We start from the raw sequence: 24,254 nt of genomic DNA, 5'->3' as shown, positions 1-24,254 counted from the left end.
AGGCACAGCTCTCTAAACTTCTCATTTACCAGGCCAGAATCTTTCTCTTATACAAAAAAACAACCTCAACATCTCAATTCAGTATTGCACAGAGTGTTGTTCCACTGCATTAGTATATTTATTAAAAAATATCACAAAACATGTATAAAAAAATTTAGCTAAAGTTGGATCACAGGGCCAGGCTGTGTTAAAGGATCAATGATTGTTTTCTATACTACGTCTTACAAACTTCATGGATATTCACTTAAGTGTAAGCACGATACAAATCATATAAAAACAAGATGATTTAATAAAACATTCAGTTAGTTTCCATAAAATGGAATATAAACCTTTCCGCAAAACAAGTTAACTAGACAGAAATGAAATTATACATCATTGTACATAGATGGTGTACATACTGACTGCTTCCAGAACAGATTGTGTAAGTTGCATATGTTATACATCCTGTATTTGTTGCTCTGCTTTAAGTAACATACTGAAAAAAAAAAGGCAAGATATTTTGTGCAAATGGATGACAACATCCCTGTATTATTTTTGTCATGATGCTCACATCCAGAAGAGTCGAGCCATTAGCTGTTAAAACAGTATCGTTTCTCAAGGCAGTGTCGCAATAAATAATTGATACAAAAAGGTAGATGTATAGCAGGCTTTTGGCTGGACAGCACTCTAGACTCTCTGTGGCCCTCTCTCTGGGCCTAATGGTTGTTGGATTGGACGTGAGAGCTAGGACGTGAGCGTGGCTGTGGAGGACTTTGGTTATTCTGATTGTTTTGGAGGTATCTCCTGCCTTGCTCCTCTTTCATAAACAGCTCCACTATGAGGGTCTTCTCCTTGTGGATCTGCTGACTGATATTTTTGGGGATGTCTGGGATCAGCCAGTCGACGAAGTCACTCATTAGCATCACCACGTTCTGGACAGGGGAGGAAACAGAAAGTTTAATGTCTGATTTACCTTAAACTGCTTGAGAATTTGCAAAATGATGGTACGTCTCATTCACTATGTGACCCGTCTATGGAGAAATCTGTATTTTGGAATTGTAAAGGACACTTTACCTGAAAAACAATGACAAAGGCCAACCGGGCTGCCAATACAGCCCAGAATTCTCTGGAAAATTCGTAGGGAGTGTCAGACCATGGAGGATCCCTGTAGTCCTTATACCTGAAGAGAGATTTCATGTTAGTTCTGAAACACCAAAAAAAAAAAAAAAACCCACCAAGGAGATTTGTAAAACAGAGCTTGCCTATTGGTCTATGGTAGCATTCAGATGGTCTATGGTGAGAAGATAGTTCCTGCAAATGTGTTCTTATTGTCTCATTGTTTTTCTAAAACATCCCAAGAACTATTATAAAACCAAACTCTGAAGTACTCAAACTAATAATAGCTGCCCCACAGAAAGCAGGATAGCACCATCTGTGATCATTGTAGTTGACTGACATCATTACTTGGCAGTTACTGGAAGAAAGGATATGTGCAATATGCCAAGCACACTATTCCAAAGAGATTCCAAAACATGCAAATAAATAACACAGACAAATTTCAGTAAAGTCTTTGAGCAAGGTGTCTTCACAAACAGATAAATGCCAAGCAGTACCTGCAGATTTCCACCGCGTAACCCAGGTGAGTTGGATTGAGTGGGCCAGTGCCGGGCTGAAAATCACTGACATTAAAGTAAGACAGTGTGTGGTTGACGAAGCCATGCAAGGTGCCGTCTGGACTATACATGTACTGATATACCAGACGTGGGATGAAGTCAGAGGTGAAAGAAATCACAAACGCCTGTGGGAGGAGGAGGAAAAGAATGTGTTGCGGCAGAGATTAAATTTCCACAGAATGTAATGAACATATTTAGCGTCTCTGACTACCTGTAGAAAACAAAATGCTTTCTGGCAGAATATGGGTAATGGTGAAACGATACAGAACTACATCATGACATTTTTAGGCATTGTCAAGCAATTTTGGCACTTTATCTGTCAGGTCTCTTATTATTAACCATTTTTTACACAATCTTAGTTGAAGCTGTGGTATATCAGTATCAAAAAAATTCTCCGTAGCAGCTTCATATTTCATTTGTCAAAATCAAAATTGTAGCGGGTCCTCTCAAGCAACATGAACAGTCAGGGTAAACCCCAGAGGAGGCACTGAGTCAGTTTGCTCACTCTCACAGAGTCAGATACGGCTATAAAACTGACAACTTTAGACATGTCTTTGGCTAGATTCATGAGAAAATAAACACTTACATTAACAATGACAGCCACTTTGCTGAGTCCTCGCAGAAGATTATACCATATGCCTGCACAACACAAAAGAGGCAAATGATCACGCAAAATGGAGCCTTGCGAATCATTTAGAACAGGAGATGCTATACAGATGGCAGTATTTAACCACTAGGTGGCACAAATCCTCTCATATAAAGGCCAATATTACACGATTGAGAATCTGTGGTATTTACAAGGCCTTTTACCCTTAATGTATAAAAGTAAGACATTGTTGGGCAAATTTTATTTAACATCAGTACAAAAAACAGTTCAAATCCTCACTGTAAGAATAAATAAACAGTTTCAGACTCCAGATAGACGTATTTCATATTGATGAGAACAAATTTGAATATGTCATTATATTTCCCTTTTGTTGTACTATCCATGATAAGTACCCCTGAGAGCAACAAGTGTGAATTATTAAGGGCACGTGCGAATACATCAATGGCTGTGTGTATAAAATTAAACTGTCGGAAAAAGAGAAGAAGAATAGCCTTTGTTTAACTTGCAATGTCTAATATGCATAATGGAAGTTTGTCTAATTAAAAACTTAAACATGGAGAAAAATGATTAAAAGTTGTGTTACTTTTATATGGACACTAACCAATGTCTTTTGCTCTTGCCGCAAGGGGTCTCCTGAATTCAGTTACAAACTTCTTGGCGTCCAAGCGGATCTCAATGACATTGTTGAGCAGGGCAAAGAGGGGAGCCAGGGGGAACGAGGCCACAAAAAGAGTCACCATACCAAACTGGATGACTGAAAAAGGATTAAAAAAAAGACATATCAAAGTTCAGGTTAACTGACATGGCTCTTGTATAAACACTGGAAGATGTAAGAGCATTAGAACTGCATCTGAATGTTCATAATGATCAAAGAGTGCTGAACACACCAGAAAGAGGGATTGAGAGAGACAGGGAAAAAGGACCTGAAAGAGAGAGAAAGAGAGAGAGAGAGAGAGAGAGAGAGAGAGAGAGAGAGAGAGAGAGAGAGAGAGAAAGGGTCTCTCTGGGCAGTAACTGGATGAGTGTGGAGGTGAGGGGGTGGATTATTAATGAATCAACACCAGAACTAAAGCTCATAATCTCACACTGCGGCAGGCCCCCTGCTGACCTACCATGCCTTGCTCTGTGCAACACTCCAACCCACGCTCTTAAACACTGAAAATGAAAGTCAGGTTCATTTTTGACAAATCACCTTGACACACCAATTTCGCAGTCCTCATTTATGAGACCTCTGTCTTTCACTGAACTGTTCTGAGGCTCTCTTCAGCCTGATGTAATAACAATCATAATATGACAAATAAAATAGTAATAGCAGATGATGTTCTCAAATCTACTGAAATCTGCTAAGTATAGAATGTATTTTCCACTCCAGCAAATGAATATTATCAATAAACTGATGCAACATCAGTGATTTATCCACAGCATGTCGTATTCCGTTCGGTAAGAGATTCTGCAGATGAGTGTTGTTGAGCAGACATCCAGAGAGTGAAATATGAATTACAAAAGAAAAGCTCTTTGTAAGGCTGACAGTGCTGTTCAGAGGATACGGAGGAGAATGCACGCATGTCCCCATAGCACTTTTTTTTTTTTTCCTTGTGAGTCATAGGTATCTTCTGGTTTTGTTTCAGCGTAGTACCTTCTAACAGAGCATTCAGCACTTGAATGTGTGTGTGGGTGTGTAGTGACTCACTCATCTCCATGTACTCTGGGTTGAGGCCTACAAAGGGCCCAAGAAAGTGGTCCTTCTCATGGCGGTGCAGTGTTTTGTACAGCTCCTCCTGCTGCTGAGAGTCCATTTCAGTCTTGCGACGACGGATCAGTTTCTTGAGTTTTCTGCAGTAAACACACATTTCACACACTCTTTTCAGTTGTTCAGGACTGCATGTTTGAAACAGAGGGGTTGTTTCTTATACTGTGCACGCACTGTGAGCATGAGTGGGTGTGCATGAGGTGTCTGTAGACTTATTTGTATTTGTTTGCTTTTCTGTATTTGAATGAGAGCAGAAGACAATGGTGCACCCAGGTCTGTAAAAACAGCTCTGGAGAACCAGATGTTCATGCTGAGCATGTACAAACTGGGGACGGCTCAGCCAGATAAAAACAGAAAAAGAAATTCTCTAGCCTTTTGGGAAAGACATACATATCAGTGCTGGGCATGATGGAGAGGAACACTTGTCAGATCTGTCACACATGAGGAATGCCAAGCAGCACCTTTACACGTGTGATGTGGTATAATTGCAACACCAACAGGAGTAGAACACATGTGATGCACAGACTGTATGCATGTTATCACAGAAACCGTCTCTATCACCATCTGTGTTACTGAGCACTGCACATGAGCGCTTGTGTGTGTGTGTGTGTGTGTGTGTGTGTGTGTGTGTATGCGTATGCGTGGGTGTACGCGCGCGCGTGCATTTGTGCTTTGTTTGCGGTACTCACGGAATGCCAATCTCAAACAGGTTGTTCTGGATAAGCTGCTTGCCCAACATGGTAATGCACAGCTGGATGCACAACTCCATCAGGCAGCCTGCATGAGCGCACTGAAGGATATGGGAAAGAGGAGTGGTTACTCACAGTCCACAGACCGGTGAGTGACATGGGGTCAACTAATTCTCACAATACCAGTGCTGAGAAAATGACAGCATGACAACGAGGCAAAATTTCACATCAACTCTTAAAAAAATGTTCTGAAAAAATAAAGCCTTAAAAATAAACAACAACAACAACAACAACAACACAAAAAAATATAATGTTAAACAAATGCATACCTCCTCCATCCGATATGACCCCACCACATAGAGATATTTGCCTGGACGACCGACAAGCCTGGGGATATTAGAGAGAAGGAGGTCAGGACTAGAGCTATGTTTATCAGCCACTGCTCTGATGCAAGAGGAGAGATTTTACATAACAGGTCCAACAGCATAAGGGGCTGCGTGGGGAAGCACACAATGTGACTCTAAACACTCTCTGCCAGCACAACTTTATATAGAAACCCCACACCGTGCACTACAATGTCCATGCGCCATACGTACTCTGTGATATCCGAGTCAGGACAGACAGAGAAGAAGTTCTCACCTGCCCCTGAAGAAAGCCAGGTACACTATTGGGGTGAAAGCATTCACAAATTTCAAGACAAATGTCTTAAAGATTAACCGCTCCTCAAAACTCTTGTCAGTTTTCGGTACCTCTGAAAAGACACAAATATTTTAATGAGCTGATCTTTATTGCAGTACTGAGCATACCATCCCTAACATTACGGTTTATAAGCCATTATTACTAATGAAGCAGACTCTGCAAGAGATGATGACACTGAAAACAGTAACTGGACACACCAAGAACAGTAAGCCAGCGCGCGACGGCTCCGTAAATCTCGTCCATGATGATGATGATGATTAGGTTGATGATGGCAGCCGTGGACTTGACGGTCGCCCGCACGTTTGAGCGGAAAGTTGGCGTCGAGCTCATGTGCAGGGCTGTCTTGATGGAGATTCTGTACAGCACTACCCCAAACACGATGGCAAAGGTCACACAGATCTGTGGAGGAGTTCCAGCACTGTGAGACTGTCCACTGAACCTTACCTACTGCATCAGTTTATCACACACTGCTTTAAAATATTCAGTTAGTGTAACTATGAATAATACATAAAAGGATAAAACACCATACGAGTATAATGATTTGAAGCCAAATGATCAGATAATCGTAATCTTTAATCTCAATCTTTAATCTTTAATAATGTATGTGAGGGATTATGCCATTAAACATTTCACTATATGGCGGTTTTGCACTATATTAGTGTTAATTTAGAGGATATATTTACCAAGAAACACATCATAATGAGAATGGTCATGTATGCAGGCATTCTGTCCACACAGGTCAGCTTTTCTTGGTCTCCCTAAAACCAAGCAGGAGATAGGAATGAGTTCAGCACTGTTAAAACACATGTTAACGCCTCAGAGGACGTGAACTCAACAGGAGCTTATAGTGCCTATGCTGCTATGTTCCAACATGCGCTCCTGGGAGAGTTCTGCCTGAAAGGAGAGTCTGTCCAGCCAAGCAGAGCAAATGACAGCCTTTGGACATGAATCACATAAGTGCAGTCACATCGCATTTCTGTGTACAGTAAATTGGGTCAACAGTGTATTATGCTGTGAGCAAGGCAGAGGAGAAGAAGGCCCACATGGCGATCTATCATAAACACACACCAGAGACAGAAAGAGAGAGAGAAAGAGAGAGAGAGAGAACGAGAGAGAGAGAGAGAGAGAGCGCGTGAAAGAAACAGAAAGAGAGTCTCTTCATGTTGAGGTGAAGTTTACACAGTGGGAGTACATTTTACATTTAGTTTTACGTTTAGTCATTTGACAGATGCTTTTGCAAAGTGAGTAAAGTGAGAGAATCCCTCATGTGGGGCTGCATGCATTAGTGGGAAGTGAGTGGTTGTGATTCCTGTAAGTTTCTGGACCTGGGGATTTGCTAGATGGAGAGGTATTGTTATGGCTGTGTCTACAGTGCTACGTTCCAAGCTGACCACAGATCTGTTATGAGAATTTAGACACTGATATAGGCCAACACCTCCCAGAAATCTGAGATGAGTCAGCAGATTATAGGCTGAGAATTGTTCATAAATTCAATCAATGATCCAGCAAATCGGCACTGAATGGAATTAATTACATGGAGCGAGTTATTGTATTTATATTTTGGAAAGCTTAAAGGTTGAAGTGTAGAGAAAAAACAGTGTAATGTAGTTCACATCACTGCATAGTTCAGGGGTTTTCAACCTTTTCCAACATGTTGAAAACCCCTAGCATAGATGAGGCGAGCAGGATGAAAGTAAGACATACTGCTTGTGCACACACAGAGACCCATCCATGCAAATAAACAAACAAACAAACAAATAAACAGATATACACATAGACACGGACACAGGCACAGACAACACAGACAGACAGACAGACAGACAGACAGACAGACAGACAAACAGACAGAAAGACACACACACACACACACACACACACACATCACAGTAAAAATCAACAGGATGCAACACTGACAAAAAGTAAGAATGTGAAAAACGGTGTTGAAACAGCTTAATGAACCAAACAACACAATTCACATGTGCATTTAAGATTCATTGTTATGAGATCCATAGAACAGCTCTCTGGCCTATGGGAAGACCTGAGATCTCAGACTTACCTTTGATTTATGCTCCTTCCTCAGTCTCTTCTGCATGACACGAAACTCGTAGTCCGCTCGTGGGTGGTTCTGCCGAGCAGAGGTTGTTAAGTTTAACATACGTGGTCAGAAAGAGACCATAAAGCCATTGTTTTCACCTCTGTTTAGGTGAAGTGTTCCCCATACCTATATATTTATGCATTTATTCACTCAGTGTGTGAACAAACAGCGCCTCATTACGCCTCAACAACTTGCAATGCCCGTAAAATATTAAAAAGCCACTGTACTTACCAATACAAAACTAGGAATTTAAAAAAAGACAAGAGAGCCTATGATCATAATAATGAAGGACATATTAAGGATAATAAGGATCAGCAAGGATCTATAACATTCCCCCTGCCAGTTAATCCACAGTCGTGTCAGTAAAAATGTGAGGTATGTTTAGGGTAGGCGGTTATTTCAACTCTCAGCTTAGCTGAGAGTGTACTCTGAGAGATCTGAAGCAACAAATGTGAGACAGTCAGCACCATGAGACAGACAGGACCTGCATACCGGAGGAGGAGAAAGAGAGAGACGGATTCCCCCAGACCTCCGCAAAAACAGAGATAATGCTTTGAGAAGACAGAGGCTGAGACGGCAGCCAAGAGGGGAACACCTTGTGTATATGCCAAATACATGCCGAGGCCTATGGAAATTAGACAAGGTTAAGCAGCTCCGTCCATTTACCAAGGAGAGAAGAGATTGTTAGTATTGGGCTGCATTAGCTGAGAGGAGAAATAAAGCAGGAGATTCAATATTTATGAACCAATTCCAAACCTTGTGCTCTTCCTTCAGGTTATCAGGGATAGAGAAACAGAGCCAACAAACAACAACAACAAAAAAAATCAATAAGCTTATTGTCACATTAGAACAACACTCAATAAACCTGTGGATTTTTGCCCATCCTTTATATACACATGCCACAAGTTAAATGAAAATAAACGGAAGTAGCAATCACAGATTGCTTCATCCTCTTAGCCTCGAGAGCATACCACACAAATGAATGCTTTGCAATGATGCCCCTCTTAAGAGAGACTGTATTACCAACCTCTTCCTCCTCAAAGCCAGTCAAGTCCCAGATGTAGTTGAGTCGCATCTGCCTCCTCTTCCAGTGCTCCATAAACATTGTAGCTGCATAACACAAGACAGCCCATACTGTAGCATCGGATCAGCATTCCAGTCTTAACATGGTGTTCTCTTACTATACATCACCATACTATCTCATTATTCATTATAATATTCACATTTTTATGACATTTGTATTAGTATTTCAATATTGTCTAAATATTGAGGTCTTTATCGTTATACTGTGCTGATGATTAAACAAATGATTACGACATGCAGCAATCTAAATTTGAACAGGAGTGTGTGATTCGAACCAAAAGCGTGCACAACACCCTTTTATTCTGATGACCAAATATTAATGCATGGAGCTGGAGGGAGCGGAGGACAGCATAGGAAGTCTCCAACCCAAATAATCATACCAAACACTTAAGAAGCTCAGCGCTTCAGCAGACGGATAAGCTATGGCTTTGTGAGAGAGAGACGCAGAGAGCAGGAAAGTGAGAGAGAGAGAGAGAGAGAGAGAGAGAGAATAATCTCTTTAAAATGGTTGTCAAAAATCCATCCCAGAAAAGAAAAAAAAGATGAAATACAGTGTAAAGACTAAATGCTCTTCCTTCTCCCCTCACTCAGTGTACAGTGCGGTGTGGCAGATGGTGCGGCGTATTCCTGTGGATCTCAGGGCTAAAAATGCAAAGAGCGGGTGTACTGCTCACCCCAGAGCGCCATGAAGATGGAGAAGAAGACGGTGGCACTGTTGTCGAACAGGTGGCTAGCCCTGGCAGTGCCACAGGCTGTGGATAATTTCCAGTAGCTACAGGCTCTGTCACACAGTGGGCACATAGTGATGTTGTTTCTTGGGTCGCAGATCTCCATGCTGTATATGTGTAGGTGAGACATGAGGTTAGTGAAACCACACTCTAATTACATCCACACTCTCATTACACTTCACTTTCCTCATGATATATTAGGAAAAAATACACCTAAGCATGGAATATTTTAATTTTCTGTTCTTGTATGAATTTCTGTTGTGAATATATTAAATAAGAGCAGTAAAGACATTACTGTATTGCTCTGAGAATCTATGGTGAGAAATAAGTGTATGCTTTTTTGCTGAGTCAAGTGTTGGGGGTCACATCATCCTGTTTTAAAGCCCTGTTTTAAGAGCTGCTATCAAAGTGGTGAGACCTCAAAAGTACTCAGATGTGAAATTCAGTGTCAATTCAGACAGCTATCATTATAGCTTCCATTAGACTCCATTATGAACTCTCACATCTTATGTAGACTTCTCGCTATCTAATTACGCCGTGCCTTAAAGTCCATCACTGTCTGACATCCTGCGTTTAAGACCCATTGTATGAAAGATGATTAGTTTAACATTTCTGAAAATCAGACTACAGGACACAGAACCGGTTTGGCAAGGCTCACGCTGCCATTACTCAACCTTGATTCAGTCTTGGAAAAATACATGCAAATATGCCACAGAAATGCTGTGTTGAGTGAAGAGAGAGGTGCCTGTGATTTTCCAAAGGTATGCTGAGCCTCAGAATGGTTATTTCAAACACCATTCACGCTCTGTTCTGGAAACACTGGAACTTACCTCCAACAGGTACCATTATGTTTGAATGACAGTGTTCTTTTATGCTGTTTTTGTTCTTTTTTTGAAAGCTCAGACTTAAACTACACCCAACTTTATCAACATACTCATCTAAGAGTGTTGCAACAATGCTGTCTGGCTAAAAGATTCAAAGTTCCCATGTTGAGCACTAAAACATCGCAGTGCAGTCTGTGTACATACCTGGTTTCCTCCCTAGCCTACAGACGCATACAATAGCACCTCTGACTAATGTTGTTACGAGTACAATGCTGTTCATAACTGTCAAAAGTTGTTTAGGCCCCAAAAGGTTTGACAGCTGAATTGATACTGGGACAGGCCAAATTAGCAGTGTAATAATGAAAGATGTATGATCTGTTATAGAAATTACTATGTGTGTATTCAAAGCTTTGTAGTTGTACAAAGGCTGATCTAGTCTGACTGATTGGATTAACTCCTCTGCTGAATCTACTACGAAACATACCATAATGAGAAATGTGTTTCACATGTTGGGGTGAGTTTTTTGATATTGAGGTTAATGTTGATAAATCTCTTTTGAATTTCAAGCTGTGCCATCCTGATTCTTTACACTGATTCAGATGAAGACATGCCAAAGTGCCTAAACTGGTACAGTTTTGATGACGCAGCTGAACAGACAGAGAGAATAAAAGTTGTCTGTCTGGCTTTAGACAGTTTGGTGAAACTGCACTCAGGTAGAAAATACATCTCACTTCTCATAGAAAAAAAAACAGCTAGACAGAGGCCTTTGTTAAGGAGGCTCTTAAAACTACTGCCAGGCAGACAAAGCACTTTCATAATCTCTATGTTGTGCCTGATAGCTCTTATGCTCCATATGAATATTAAATATGCTTGCTGAAGCTGCTGACCTGGGAATGTTGTCATCCACAGTGGCACAGCCATACAGGAACACAATAACACCCACTAGTGCTGCTGGGATAAGCATCTGGGTGTACACACCCAGCCAGGCAAAGTAAAGAGCCACTTTTTCACCAAAGTACTTCCTGTGGGTGACAAAGCAGAGCTAATTAAACTAATGGTACAGGATCTGCAGCATAACACATCCCTCTTTTATAACAGTCATGTAAATGGCACAAAGACTTAAGCAAATTCTCAGCAGAGAATGGGTGTTGCTCTTTGTATTAACAAGCTTCATTTCAAATGAGAAAGAACCCAGCAATAAGGTGAAGACAAGTAAATTTATGGACAGTTAAATCCATGGTCTATTTAAGAGTACGACCATACCTGATCAGACTAATAGGCTGGTACTTGTAAAAGATGCTGTAGCTTGCCCACTGTTCATATAGGAGCTGTAAAGACAATAGAAGCATAATCTGCAGTTATAGTTTGGAAGCAGACAATGCCATTTGAAATAGAGCAAGTGATTTGTGATAGTCAAATGAATACTGATTTGCAGTACATGTGGGGGATTACTGCCTGGATGATCATTTTCTTTTTGTGTTTATTAAATCGTCTAACAACATTTTCAAACAAAATTATTTTCTCTTATTGTATATATTAGTATAACAAAAATATTAGTAACCACATTCGTCCAAAATGCAAGCATTTTGCCCATGTGTCAGTGATGTAATACAGAAATGCTGTCAGTGATGAAGGGATATTTGGTGATTTACTACTTTAGCGCTCTGTGTAAGTGAAATAAACACATTACCATATACGGCAGGGAAAAACAGGATCTCTTCCAAACCCCATTAGATATTAATACAATGTGAAGCATTTGCGGCATAACTGTGTGAAGATCTCAATACCACACATGTAGCATACAAAGCTACACAGTTAACCAGACATTATGCACACACCAACAGCACATTCAGATGGGAATGCTAGTGTTATTCGTAGAAAGACTTGCCAAAGCCAACTGATATTAAAGGACAGCACAAAAACAAGATATTGTGAAGGAGTGCCAAATTGCGCCAGTAATACATTCAAACGAAAAGAAAAATGACAAAAAAATTAAATCAAGAGACTTATTACTTTTCTAATCACTCCGGAAATTATGTTGATTTTTTGTCTTAGTGGGGGCAGTAATGTGCTGAGACTCAACAACAAGCCTACAATAGCACAGCTCACAGATGGTGAAGTGGGAAATTATCCTGTTGCCTGGGTGACTCACATTCAGATAATTATTCCCTGCTAGAGCAAGCTAGCTACTCGCGCCTAACACCCAGTACAGCGCCAGGCTTACTTTGGCGGGGCCTTGGGCTATGGCTGTTTTTGTTGTTTCCTCATAGAATTACACAATACTGTATTTAACTGACTGGTATATTCACTAAGCTGAAAACAGTGACAAATACTTACAAAACCAGCTGAACATGTGATACAGACATGACATAGATAATTTGCAGTTAAATAAAATGGAAGATATTGTTCATACGTCAGGCAATGTAATGATGAAAAATTACTCACTGTATCATCTTCAAGCAAGATAATTCATTTTTGCTAAAAATGAACAAATTAATACTCCTAATTTCTCTATAGGCTTCAGTCTATGGGTGTGGGCACCAACAGAAATGTGAAATGTATCACAATTCACTCCCAGGTCATTATGATTCTATGTTATGATGACAACTACTGTGGTAATTGTTAATGCCAACATCTGACATTATTACCTTTCTGTCATTGGGCTCTGCATGCACACCTTCAATGTCTCCCTAAAATTCAAAATGGCAATGATTAGAATGAGAAATTCCACTTGACTTGTACAGTAAAATAAAGCCACATTACAAGCATAAAATAAATGCTGGAGAGTTCATTTTTAATTTGATGAAAAAGAATATCAGCAGCTAAATTACTCACATCATGCAGTGGGTAGGCAGATGTATAAACCCCATTGCCAAGTAGGCTGCTGATTCCTGTCATTATGACAATGCAGCACAATCAGTGGCACTACTATTGCAACCTTTAACTTATTGAAACTAGTTTTTTGCCAGAATTAATCTTGTTGCTGTGAAGTCATGATTTTCAGTTTCCAGCATCATACCCATTATGCAATACAGCAAAAATCAAATTCAAACACAACATCCATCAAAGCAAACATTGCATTTGTCCAGCTCTATTCTTTTTAAGGCTAAAATTCAGGCAGCTGATTTTCAAGAAGTAGCTCAGAGCTGTAAACACCAGACAAGAACATTTTGTCGAATATTTAATAGAGTAGGCAAGAGACACACTCTGAAATCTTTTTGAAAAGGGAATACAACACTTACCCATGACATATTTGGATCTTGTGCATTTTGTACGTTTCAGCACCTCATAAACCTGAGACAGAAATATTACAATCAATAAAAAGAGAAACTTCTGATACTGGCAACTTCACTACCGTTAATATTTACTGAAAAAAAAAAACAATCTCATACAAAACACATATCTTTAGATGGTATCTTGAGCAAGGCAGAAGAATTAACACTGAGCAACCTTCAGAGTAACTGGCAGATCTTGTAATTGAAAAGTCTCCATTACAAATGGGGCATTAATTGTATTGACATTTTGGTGGGCTGTCAGCAAGACCACATTTCACTGACTAGGATCAATAAACAATCTCTACCTCTATCTGCAGTGCCACCAATAAGCTGGAGAACGGAATGACAGATCCTTAAACACAGTCAAATACTCACTATTGAACTCCGGGTTTTGCTGTCAAAAAAGGAATCTCTGTCTGAGAGATCGAACCTATTAAAACAGATGTGGTGAGAGGGGTTCATGAACTAATCTGTGTACATTTCACATGTATCTTTCACACGTCCAGACGTTAATCACATTGACTTATATAAGACACTGACATTTTCGACATTAGATTGAGGTATGCTACACTTGCATGTAGCCATTAATTATAATGGCATCACCTAAAATCAAAAGAAGAAAATGTGAAGCAAAAGGGAATAATGTGAACTGCACTGAAGACCACATAACAGTTAAATGCTAGAATGCTAAACAACCCGATATGTAGGACAATGTGTTATCACTGTTACAGTCTGTTAGTAAGACCAGACTGTTCATCGTAGCCAACTGGTCTGGAAAGCTGTATCACTGAACACTTATTGGGTGTATGATTTCTGGTTTGGACTCTGAAAAAAACCGTACTTGATCCATACTCACAGATGCTGCTTTTCCCTTGAGAATGGGTAAGAAAGAGGCTTTTCACTATGAAGTTGGTTCTTCTCTACTTTGGGATACAAAGGGGCAGTTATTTTATGGATAAACAAGTTGATTTTCTCAACGATGTTGCTTCCCTGCTTCACCTCATATTTCTGAAATTTCAAAGAGAATAACATTTTAGCTCAAGTCAACCATGTATCAAAATTGGATTACTCATTTACATGTAGAAAAAAAAGCCCAAACACTAAACAATATGTTACATACTTTTTTAGTGGGCATTTTTAGCTTCATGAACTCTGCTTCTCGACAGAGTACGTTCCAGGGGGCATGAATTTTGAGGAAGCCCACTCCAGGGATTTTAGTCTGAAAACAGAGTGCAACAAACATGATCAATACAGCTCAGCTTTAGCCTTTGGGAAAACCATTTTCAATTGCAGTATACCAAGATCAGAAAAAAAACAGGTGCCTGCAGCTAAGGGCATTCACACTGGTAAAATGAATGCTTGCAGTGAAAAAAAACGAGTTATTTACAAACTGCAGCACATTTCCTATCACAAAGGAATAGTATCAGAAATCATCTGGTAAACAAAACTCTACTGATCTTTACAGGCATACAGGCAAAAAAGATGATTAATTTGCAGTCAACAATCCAGAGTGGCTTTCTTTTACAATAGACTCAGGCAATGTGTTAGAAGCATTTATCTATCCTCCTGCAAACAGATTTTATTTTCAAACCATAATCAAGGAATCCTGCTGTTGCTGAATTGAAAATGTATTTCACATTAATGCAGCTCAACTTTAAATCATATCACGACTTCACGACTGACAGACAGGGATTTCCTCCATTGTTTTATCTTGAGAGCTGTGATGTAAGACCTTTTGCAAATGACCTACTTTTTCTAACTCAGTGCCCACATACAGGATTTGACCCTGTCTGTTTTATCTCAGTGGTAGTCTGCATTTTGTAACGTATTTTGTAAACTCTTCAGTCCTGTTGATCTCGTTATAAAAAGAAAAAAAAATATTATGAACGAAGGTCAGGATGATGAAAAGTAAATTCCCAGGATGACCCCAGAAATAACCAGTGTTTACATTTAAACATTTACTTAACCACAGTTGTCACTCATCTCAGTGGAATCACATTAGTGATTAGGTTGTTCCAAAGTCTGAATAAATGGTAGAGAAAAAAAGTCAAACATATTCAGTAAATCTGGCCTCTTGCTTTCTTATAACAACCTGTTCTACTACTGTACAGACTTTTGAATTTAGTGCTTTCTACTAAGGTCAGATTAAAACTAAGAAATGTGCTCTGTTTAGAGAGAAAAAACAAAAACAAACAAATACCCCCCCCCCCAAAAACAGACCCAATACCTTGTACACAAGATAATCACAAAGACGACAAATCTAGCATGCGTCTTTCACATTTTCTCATGTACCATAAATGCAGCTGGGATACTGCTTTAGAGGAAAATCCATCCACATTATCCACTAATTATCCATGAGAGAGTAATTAACAATATGAGATTAGTTCTGACTGGTATTGTAAATGTAAAACCTACAACAAAGAATTGGTGGATGGCCTTAGCAGACTGTTTTTGGAGGATGGCCTTTCAAAGACCAATTCACTGGCAACTATTCAGAAACAGATTTAATAGTGTCTGTGGTGTGTTGGGGTACACTGAAATAATCGTTCCAAAGTGCCATATTCATGGGCAGAGTTTTAGTATCAAATCAACTGACTACACATGGGAATAAAGCACAGTGTGTGCAGAAAATGTATCACTGCTTTAATGTGAAACATATATGTGCAGCATCCCGAGTAGGATACTTTTACAGGGAATATATATATATATAACAGTCATCAATGCAACAAGACTGTTTTCAGTTAATACATAATGAGAACATAACATTGACAAACCTAGTCTAAACGGAGTTAAATCGCTGTTGCAGCACCTTGCGATTTCATAATGAATTCTTACAGGTTGTCACACATTAGGTAAACAAAACCATTCAGTCTCACTCAATAAATGATAAAGTACTATAAAACAAAACCTCAAAGCTACGGAAACATGAACCTATCTACATTTTCAATGCAATAATAAATATAAATAAAACCAGGTTATTGGGTGTCTATTTAAAAGCTCTGCCGTCAAACCATCTTAGTCTTTCTCAATTACTATATGTCATGCTTCTTACCCCTTCGTCTTTTTCCAGTTCAAGGCCCATCTCCCTCAGGTTTTCCTCAAACTCCTCCCTGCGGAAGCGCCTGTCGTCCTCATGGTAATCCAGCTGGTGCTCCTGAGCAGCGATCTCAGGGTCCTCCTGAACAGGGGGGCTGCGGCGATTACGTTTGAAGCTGTTACTCAAGCTCTCTCGTAAACTCCTGGCTATTGAATGTGTTGATTGCCGGCGGGCACTTTGTGGTTTTTCAATGTGGTAGGTAAGGACGTAATCTATTCTTCTCTGGCCATCCTGGAAGTAAGGTCCTAACGCTGAATGAGGATGAGGCTTCTCCTCTGTCTTTCTAGTGTTAAGGAGCTGTGGAGAGTATAAGAAAGAGAGAGGACAGGTATGTAAGTGTCCTGAGGTGGTGGTGATCAGGTTTGAGTGACTGACAGGGAAGACTCCTGGTTGAGTTTGTGTGTGGTTTTGTCCTAAGGGTTTTTTGAGAACAGAATAAACTTGGAGGGGTGTCACACTAAATGCACGAGTTTATGATTAGTCCAGTGTAGCTTTGTCTGGATCATCAACTGGCTTAAACAACAGACAGCCTCTCCACATGAGACAGTCCATTCATATGCTGCTCTTCATTCTGCTCTTGATGGCCGCTCATTAATGATCTGCCTTCAACCTCAATCAAAACATCTGTTTGATCGCATTTGTTCTTTCCTACCTTCTAACTTGGTCTCAAAGTCCATATCTGGACAACTCAGACATACGACTGAGCTCAGTTAAAATATTCAAATTATGCTAACATTTCTATGTCAAAGTATTTAAAAAAAACAACTTTAACTGTAATGGCATAATAACAGCGTGCTTTTCTACTAGATTTCCTAATCCAGATCATGAGCACATACCTTGGAACTGGTGGTCAAATCAGCACTAACTAAACTGACAGCGTGATCCACAGAGGACACTACAACAACAAACCAAATCTGACATTCGCAGCGACCTATGACCTCTAAAGCTAAGTGACTTTATTCCTTCTGAGGCATCACTGGTTATGCTGCAAGAAGAAATGTGGTAGAAAATGAGCAAATATGTCTGCAATTTAACAGATGTTTTGATTGTGAAATATCTACATTTAAAAAATCAAAATCTGTTTACCCAGGAGATAAGGGCTTTGTGAGACTGGCAGGCTTGTTTTATCGTACAAATGAGACTTGACTTAGTATTGACTCTTTTCAGTGCCTGTGACTGTTCTGAGGGCATTTGAAATCGGTGAGGGTAAAACTCCTGAGGCTGTGGAGGATAAGTGACCATCTACAACACATCCAGAAGATACATGGACTTACTACTTCATCGTCTGAAAAGTCTCAGCAAATGTAGCCAACTGAAAATGAAGGCAACAAATCCTGCTCCAAATCACATAGTAACCAGAAAACAAAAGGAGAGCAGAAGTCAACATTAGGATGTGCAACACTAAGCTATGGAAATGCCATGACCTTAACTGCCATCATATCCCCCAGGAAGAAAATGTCTTTGAACTTTGTTAAATCCATTACTTGAAAATGTATTATATCCTTCTCTTTGTGTCAGGAATTTCTTATAGACTGTAAATAATACACCATAGTACCTAGTCCTAGGCAGCCTGAAAATGCTAATTTCATGATTAGGGTCAAAATATGAGGGGTACACTCTTTGAGTGAGACCCAACAATGTTATATTGGGTTCTGTTTTGAACCCAAATGGAGAAACAATGGTATTTAAATGAACCAATCAAATGTCTCACTTTGCCTTGCAAATTGGTTGCAAAAATCCAGGAGCATGGAATGTTGTTTTTTTACAAAATCACTGGACTGAAACAAACAGCAATGAAAAAGAAAGCTACCTGTCAATTGAGACTTACAATGGAGTCATACTGGGCATATCCGATGTCCCCATCACCTTTGGAATGGGTTACACTATCGTCAGCAGGTACTGACTTGTATTTCTCATTTTTCCACATTGTTTCTCCTTCCTTGTTGTCCTCTCCCAACTCAGGGAGCTGGTTCCCAGGAACCAAGGGGGTTTCACCTGTGGAAGAGAGTCAAGAAACCGTATGCTCATAACTTCTCCTGTATTTTAACATAAGCCTGTTACCTAAAAAATTGCATTTTAAAATATTCTGTCATTTTATATGTGTAAAGAACGTGTCAAAGCTCTTACAAGAGGAGTTCAATGGCATTAAAATTTGATTAATCTAACATATTTGTGGTTTTATTGTAAATAAAGTGCAAACATCTTCCACAAGAAGCTCTTGATCGCGCCCTACTGAGTTTTTATTTACTGATCAGTTTATTTATTTTAATCAAACACTCAGATTTTGTTGCCCCCCCTCCCCATCTCTCTCTCTCTTCTTTCTTTCTCTCTCTCTTCTTTCTATCTCTATCTTTTTTTACCAATAATGTTCTATTTTGTAATGACCTAGAACAAATTCAAAACTCCATTCACCATGACATATGACATTAGTGGTCGTGGCTGTGTATATTTATTTAGGCAGGTGTTAGGTAGTGAAACTCCTTTCAAGTGTGTCAAATATGTTACATATACCACCATTTACCACTATTTACAGGTCATAACTTTGAGGGCAGGCATGAAAGGATATGGGGGTCTATCTATTAGGCCATATTTGTATATGACAGCAACAGTGTAACAGTACAATCACACTTCCTGAAGTACTGGCAGGCCCAGTGAACATCACACCACAATGTCTCAAAATAAAACATCCTCTTATACACCAAATTATACTGTAGAGAGATTGCTAAAAGGACCATCATTGTGGATGAATCTTGAAACTTATCAGAGTTTAAAGATTGATAATAATATTAAATCAAACCCTACAGATGATACAGTGAAGTTAAATAATATGACATGGTTTAAAGTGCCGACTTACAACATCCTTACAAAGGCCTATTGAAGTGAATGCACATTTAGCAAAAATTTATAGGCCTTTAAAGATTTGGACCTTCACACGAAAACACAACAAATGCACATGTTACAAGTGTGGTGTAGACAAACACTGTAAATGCGGGAGCTTTTAGGTAATGAACAGTCATTTTAATAGTCGTGTTTTGCGTCTCTGTTATTTTGAGAGGATATTCTAAAGTCAGCTTTCCTTTTAACACGGGTTTTAATAACACAAGCACTCAGGAAATGGACCTTAACCAGAAGCAACATTTTCCTTATAATTCCGATCATTCAGATTCCATTGTGTTTGAGAATCATTAGCTCTCCTATTCCATTCATATGATGAGCAAAACGTCCAAATGGACTATCTGACGCAGCTCTCAAATCAGTCAATATTTGTTTTTCTCAAAGTATATATCACTCCGATATATTTTTATTGAGTACGTTTGCCCAACCAGTTTTTGTGTTTGGCTGAGCAGCGTTTGAACAGCTTGAGCACGCGTTAAATTGTGCGTGACCCCAGTAGAAGTGAGATGTGGTTACGCACACAATACACTTAAGTCCGTATAAGGTAAAAAAAGACCGTATTGTTGGAAGATCCATTCTTAAAAGGTAAAATATTATTCTACTCTACCCATGCTGCCAGATCCATGCTGGTGTAACCCTGTTACTAAAAAGTTCACATAATGCCTATACATTTAATCTCTCAGCACGTCATTACTACAAATCGAATCATTATCCTCGTCTTCGTCGTGATGTCGTCTTCATTAACTACACACACAAGTCTATTTGTGTGCATTTTTTTTTTAATATTCGATAAAATGAACTAGACTTACTGGACTCTTCAGGGTCTTCATCACTGACGTCTTTTCTCTGTTCATTCCCATTGCTTTCTTTCTCCATATGGACCCACGGATAATATACACGATGTATTAAACCTACCAATTTTTGCGTCTGTTTTAACGTATCGTCTGCTCCGCGGAGGGAAAAAAGAAATGTGCAGCAAAACGTTTAATTTTGTCCCTTTATAATCACCAATACTGAGTGGTACGCGTCCACTTGGTGATAGGAGGACCGCGTCCTTCTGTTGTAAATGAGGGATAGGATTAAATAAAGTAAGCAGCCAATGGTTGGTTTACCCTCCCACCTAACGTGATTTTTATCCATATACATCACTGAATCAGAGGGAATCAGTCAGAGGGGATGGATGAGAGTGGAGCGGCAGTTGACATCCTACTACCCACGAGGCAGGGCTGAGACACCAAAGTGACATCTAAAGGATACATTTTAGTCCATCAATTTAATGTAATAGAAAATGTATGTAACTGCAAATCCTGTGGTCCCAAGGGATCACATTAAATTCCGTTTAATACAACCAGCTAAGAGGCTATAGGCCTATTGGTCGCTAATATTGGGTAATCCTCGGACTAATAGGAAAACTCAATTTGCGCCTATCAGTGGAGGTTTGGCTACTGTGTCATATTTATCATGTGTATCCAATCAGTGCAATGTCCTGACAAATATACCAACTCTGTCAAACATCATCGCGATGATTAAACAACAACTTAATGAATGAACGGCAAATAGCGCGCGTACAGACCACTGTGGAAGCATACCACTACCCTGAAGATTTTAACACAGAAATCTGTATTCATGTATTTATCTGCAACTCGTTCTCACGTTATCGGCGTTGGTTTTTGTACACCACCTGTTGCTACGCGGTAGTATTTTTTATTTTACCGGGAAAACATGAGTCATTCCTTCATAATATTTTCAGTCTTTGATGCAATCCCCTCGCTATCGTTTGATCCTTTACAGTAAACAATGTAAAAATGTAGCCTACTGTGTGAGTCTTAGCCGTAAGATCACACGGCATGGTTTTCAACACTTTTCCCCTGCTCTTGTGATAAGACTACGGTACAGAAACATTTGAGATAAATCGATAAACCGTCATCAACCTTTTTGTACCCGGTCAAAAAAGACAAATGGAAGGCAGTGGGGTTGTACTGAGTTTTAGACTTATTCCATACTTAATAGGTTAATACCTAAAAAGTTTACATGTGCTCTGAGTTGCGTACCCTAAATGCAACTGACAACAGCATGTGAAAAAATTATTAAGCCTTCGCCTTTGCAGAGAATGCTCGGATGCATTGCAGAGAATGCTCGGATGACTCCAGATTTTCACGTGAGGGCGCTCAACACCAGGTTCATAAACACAATTGAAACAATGACACATCGAACAAGTTACCAAGCCATACCTTTAAATAGCCTACATACAACACTTTTGAAGTATAACGCGCGTCGACAAAAAGTTTGTGAAGAGATGTTGAATTAGAGAGAAATTGTAGAAAATATTAACTGCAGAAACTAGTGAGGGGAGATTTTTCTTTAAAGATACGGATCATTAAGAGTTGGAACGCCGGGGTTTATTTTCCGTGTGGAATAATAAAATATTACAAAAACAAATTAACCCCCTGGGTTCACGCTTTAAAAGTCTGAGAACAACAAGACTCAGCATCAGAGACATCGGCAAAACTTACCTCCAACGAAAACTGAGGGACTCAGCGGAGCGAGGATTGTCCTCTGTATCCTGAGCAGTAGCGCAAGAGGAAAAGCGCACCTGGGCAACTACACAGCAGTTTATCACGCCCTCCTGATCTAATGCAAATAAATCGACTTTCGGCAGTGCCTCAGTGGCGCCACCCAAACATTGTCATACCTGCTTGTGACCGCTGGAATTTCTACAACTGACCTCGCACTAATTATGTCAAGACAACGATCAGAGACTGAACAAACATAGTGCAAACATAGTTGAAAATAACAGTTTAACGTTTTGCTGAAGACTGAATGTGGTTGAAAATAATTTACCGTCTTGATCAGTTGAAATCTGAGAGAGGTATCTGCATCCTTCTCATTCCAGCTCAGTCGAGTAATGACTTGTTTTGGGGCGTTTAAGTGCTGTCTGGCATTACGCTGATATGCTAATTTCCGTACCGGAATTCATTTAGAGTTTATTGATGCTTTTTGTAGGCTAATCAAAGATTCTGAATAAATATCACGCAGCATTTGTAACCGAATTTTGCCTTTTATAAAATGACCTAGTCAGATGTCTGCACCTCAGTTAGGTTCTAAACCCCTGAACGTTGCGTAGCTCAAGAGAGCAAATAGGCGAAATGAATGATCGTAGAAAATGAAATAAGTCCTCCTTTGCCCTTTACTCGCTCGAGGTTAGTTAGGCTATTGTAACTCATAACGAAACGTGGCCGACTACATCAGCTGTTAGAGCCGGTGATGGAAACTGGGGCATTACTGTTTTAACAACTTCATGAATAGGTGAGTGCCTCCCCAACAGTTAATCTGGCTGAAAGATAACCTTTCCAGTTATTCAAGCAGACCCCCGACGCCCCCCTCCCCACCTCCCGAAAATAAGGGACAGTTCTTTGTAAGGGGTTCAGCAAATCAAAGAATATCCTTGAAAAAAAATGATGGGAGCGCAAAAGTGATGACGTCTGTGAGAAACTAAAGGTAACTCAATCTAATTTCACACATTACACATGTCGCATATCAGAAGCCCTACATACTGTTTTCAGATCTGAAAATCTGAAGTAACTGTGGAGGAACTAGTGCCATCTGGCAGAGATGAAATTTAGAGTTATATAATGGAGCAGCATTTCTCAGTTGCTTCTCTGACTTTGAACTGAGAGTCAAGAAGTTACACTAGGAATGTTGCCATTTCTCTCCTGTTGAGCAGTTTTGACATTTGTCTCACAGATACTCAAATCTTTTGTTTTGCTGCATAGCCAACCTTTATTTAAGTCTGAGTACCTCTTAACAGTCCCACAACTTTGCATCGGTCATGAACTGGGCTCCAAGCTGCTGTAGCTAAGCTGTTACAAAAACGTATACATCCTTATACAAACACCCTCACAGGTATTATTTTTTTCACCCCTGCCTCGCCCAGCATTGTGGAATATTTGAGGTGTGAGCAGGTTTTGGTTGAAACCTGACTAAGATGATTATCATTTACTTCCCATTTGTGTCAGACCTCATGTCCTGTTCATTCTGTCATGTCAAAAATGAAAATGTATTTGTGAAAATAACTAATTTCAGGATCTTTTTAAATATTGTTTGCTTGTTTTTGGTTTTTTTTTTTGTTCTTGCTGCTTTGTGAACTTTGCTCCATCCTGTCAATCAATCTGGTTGTGTTCTCAAGTGGTGTTTTATCATAGTTTTCAGTTGTTCAGTGGAATTCATTGCTTATCCAGATAACTGCTTTTAACAACAGAGTAGGTACAGTTTTCAATGCACTTTCGTGGTTTTTCAATCTATACAACGCGTATTTTAAAATCATTTAAAATTAGTTAACCTACAAAAAAAAAATAAAAATCAATTACCTACCCCTTTCAACTCAAGCACAATGTAAAATACTATCACTGAGACACAATATGAGGAGGAGATCTTGTCTATGGACTTGGCTCAAAGGGATTTTTAAAAATGTTTATGGGAACGCCAGTAAATTGGTTTCTTGTATCATAACAACAATGTCTTTGTCCTCTGTGTCTGACACAGCTCATGGTGTGACCTTTCTCTGGCTCACGCACAGTGTTGAAGTTCCGTGTTCTCTGTCCAGCTTGTATGTGTTGTTGTGTGCATGGTGTAGATTCAGCACACATCCCAGGCTCTGAGAGTAAGCTGTCTCTACAGACCTCTGAAACACTCCATGTAGCCAACAGACCTTAGAGCTGCTTACACCACTTCCTGTCCTGATGATAAGTGCTTGGCCTGAACTCTTGTGAACTGGGACAAGTTACATAAGATCATGGGAAATGTGGGACTGATGAAATGTTATGTTTGTCCAGTGCAGTGGTGAGGACTACTACTTGTCAA

General features: G+C 39.6%; 1 protein-coding gene across 1 annotated transcript; it reads right to left on the bottom strand.

The window, feature by feature from the left end:
• Positions 1-662: 662 nt before the first annotated feature.
• On the bottom strand, positions 663-21,989 carry ano1a (anoctamin 1, calcium activated chloride channel a). Its single transcript, XM_030765818.1, has 25 exons — positions 21,908-21,989; positions 18,328-18,494; positions 16,455-16,796; positions 14,523-14,621; positions 14,259-14,410; positions 13,778-13,832; positions 13,370-13,421; positions 12,963-13,018; positions 12,776-12,817; positions 11,391-11,455; positions 11,015-11,149; positions 9,250-9,410; positions 8,508-8,602; positions 7,436-7,522; positions 6,081-6,155; positions 5,595-5,796; positions 5,338-5,449; positions 5,028-5,085; positions 4,699-4,799; positions 3,950-4,092; positions 2,861-3,013; positions 2,239-2,291; positions 1,593-1,777; positions 1,054-1,159; positions 663-911 (listed from the first exon to the last, which is right to left on the bottom strand). The coding sequence occupies exons 2-25, from the start codon at positions 18,424-18,426 to the stop codon at positions 696-698; spliced, it is 2,844 nt and encodes a 947-aa protein (XP_030621678.1). The 5' UTR covers positions 18,427-18,494; positions 21,908-21,989; the 3' UTR covers positions 663-695.
• Positions 21,990-24,254: the final 2,265 nt, after the last annotated feature.

Source organism: Chanos chanos, chromosome 2 (assembly GCF_902362185.1).
Source record: "Chanos chanos chromosome 2, fChaCha1.1, whole genome shotgun sequence".
Lineage (NCBI taxonomy): Eukaryota > Metazoa > Chordata > Actinopteri > Gonorynchiformes > Chanidae > Chanos > Chanos chanos.
Note: the sequence above shows the minus strand (reverse complement) of the source record. Positions and strands in the feature narration are given on the sequence as shown.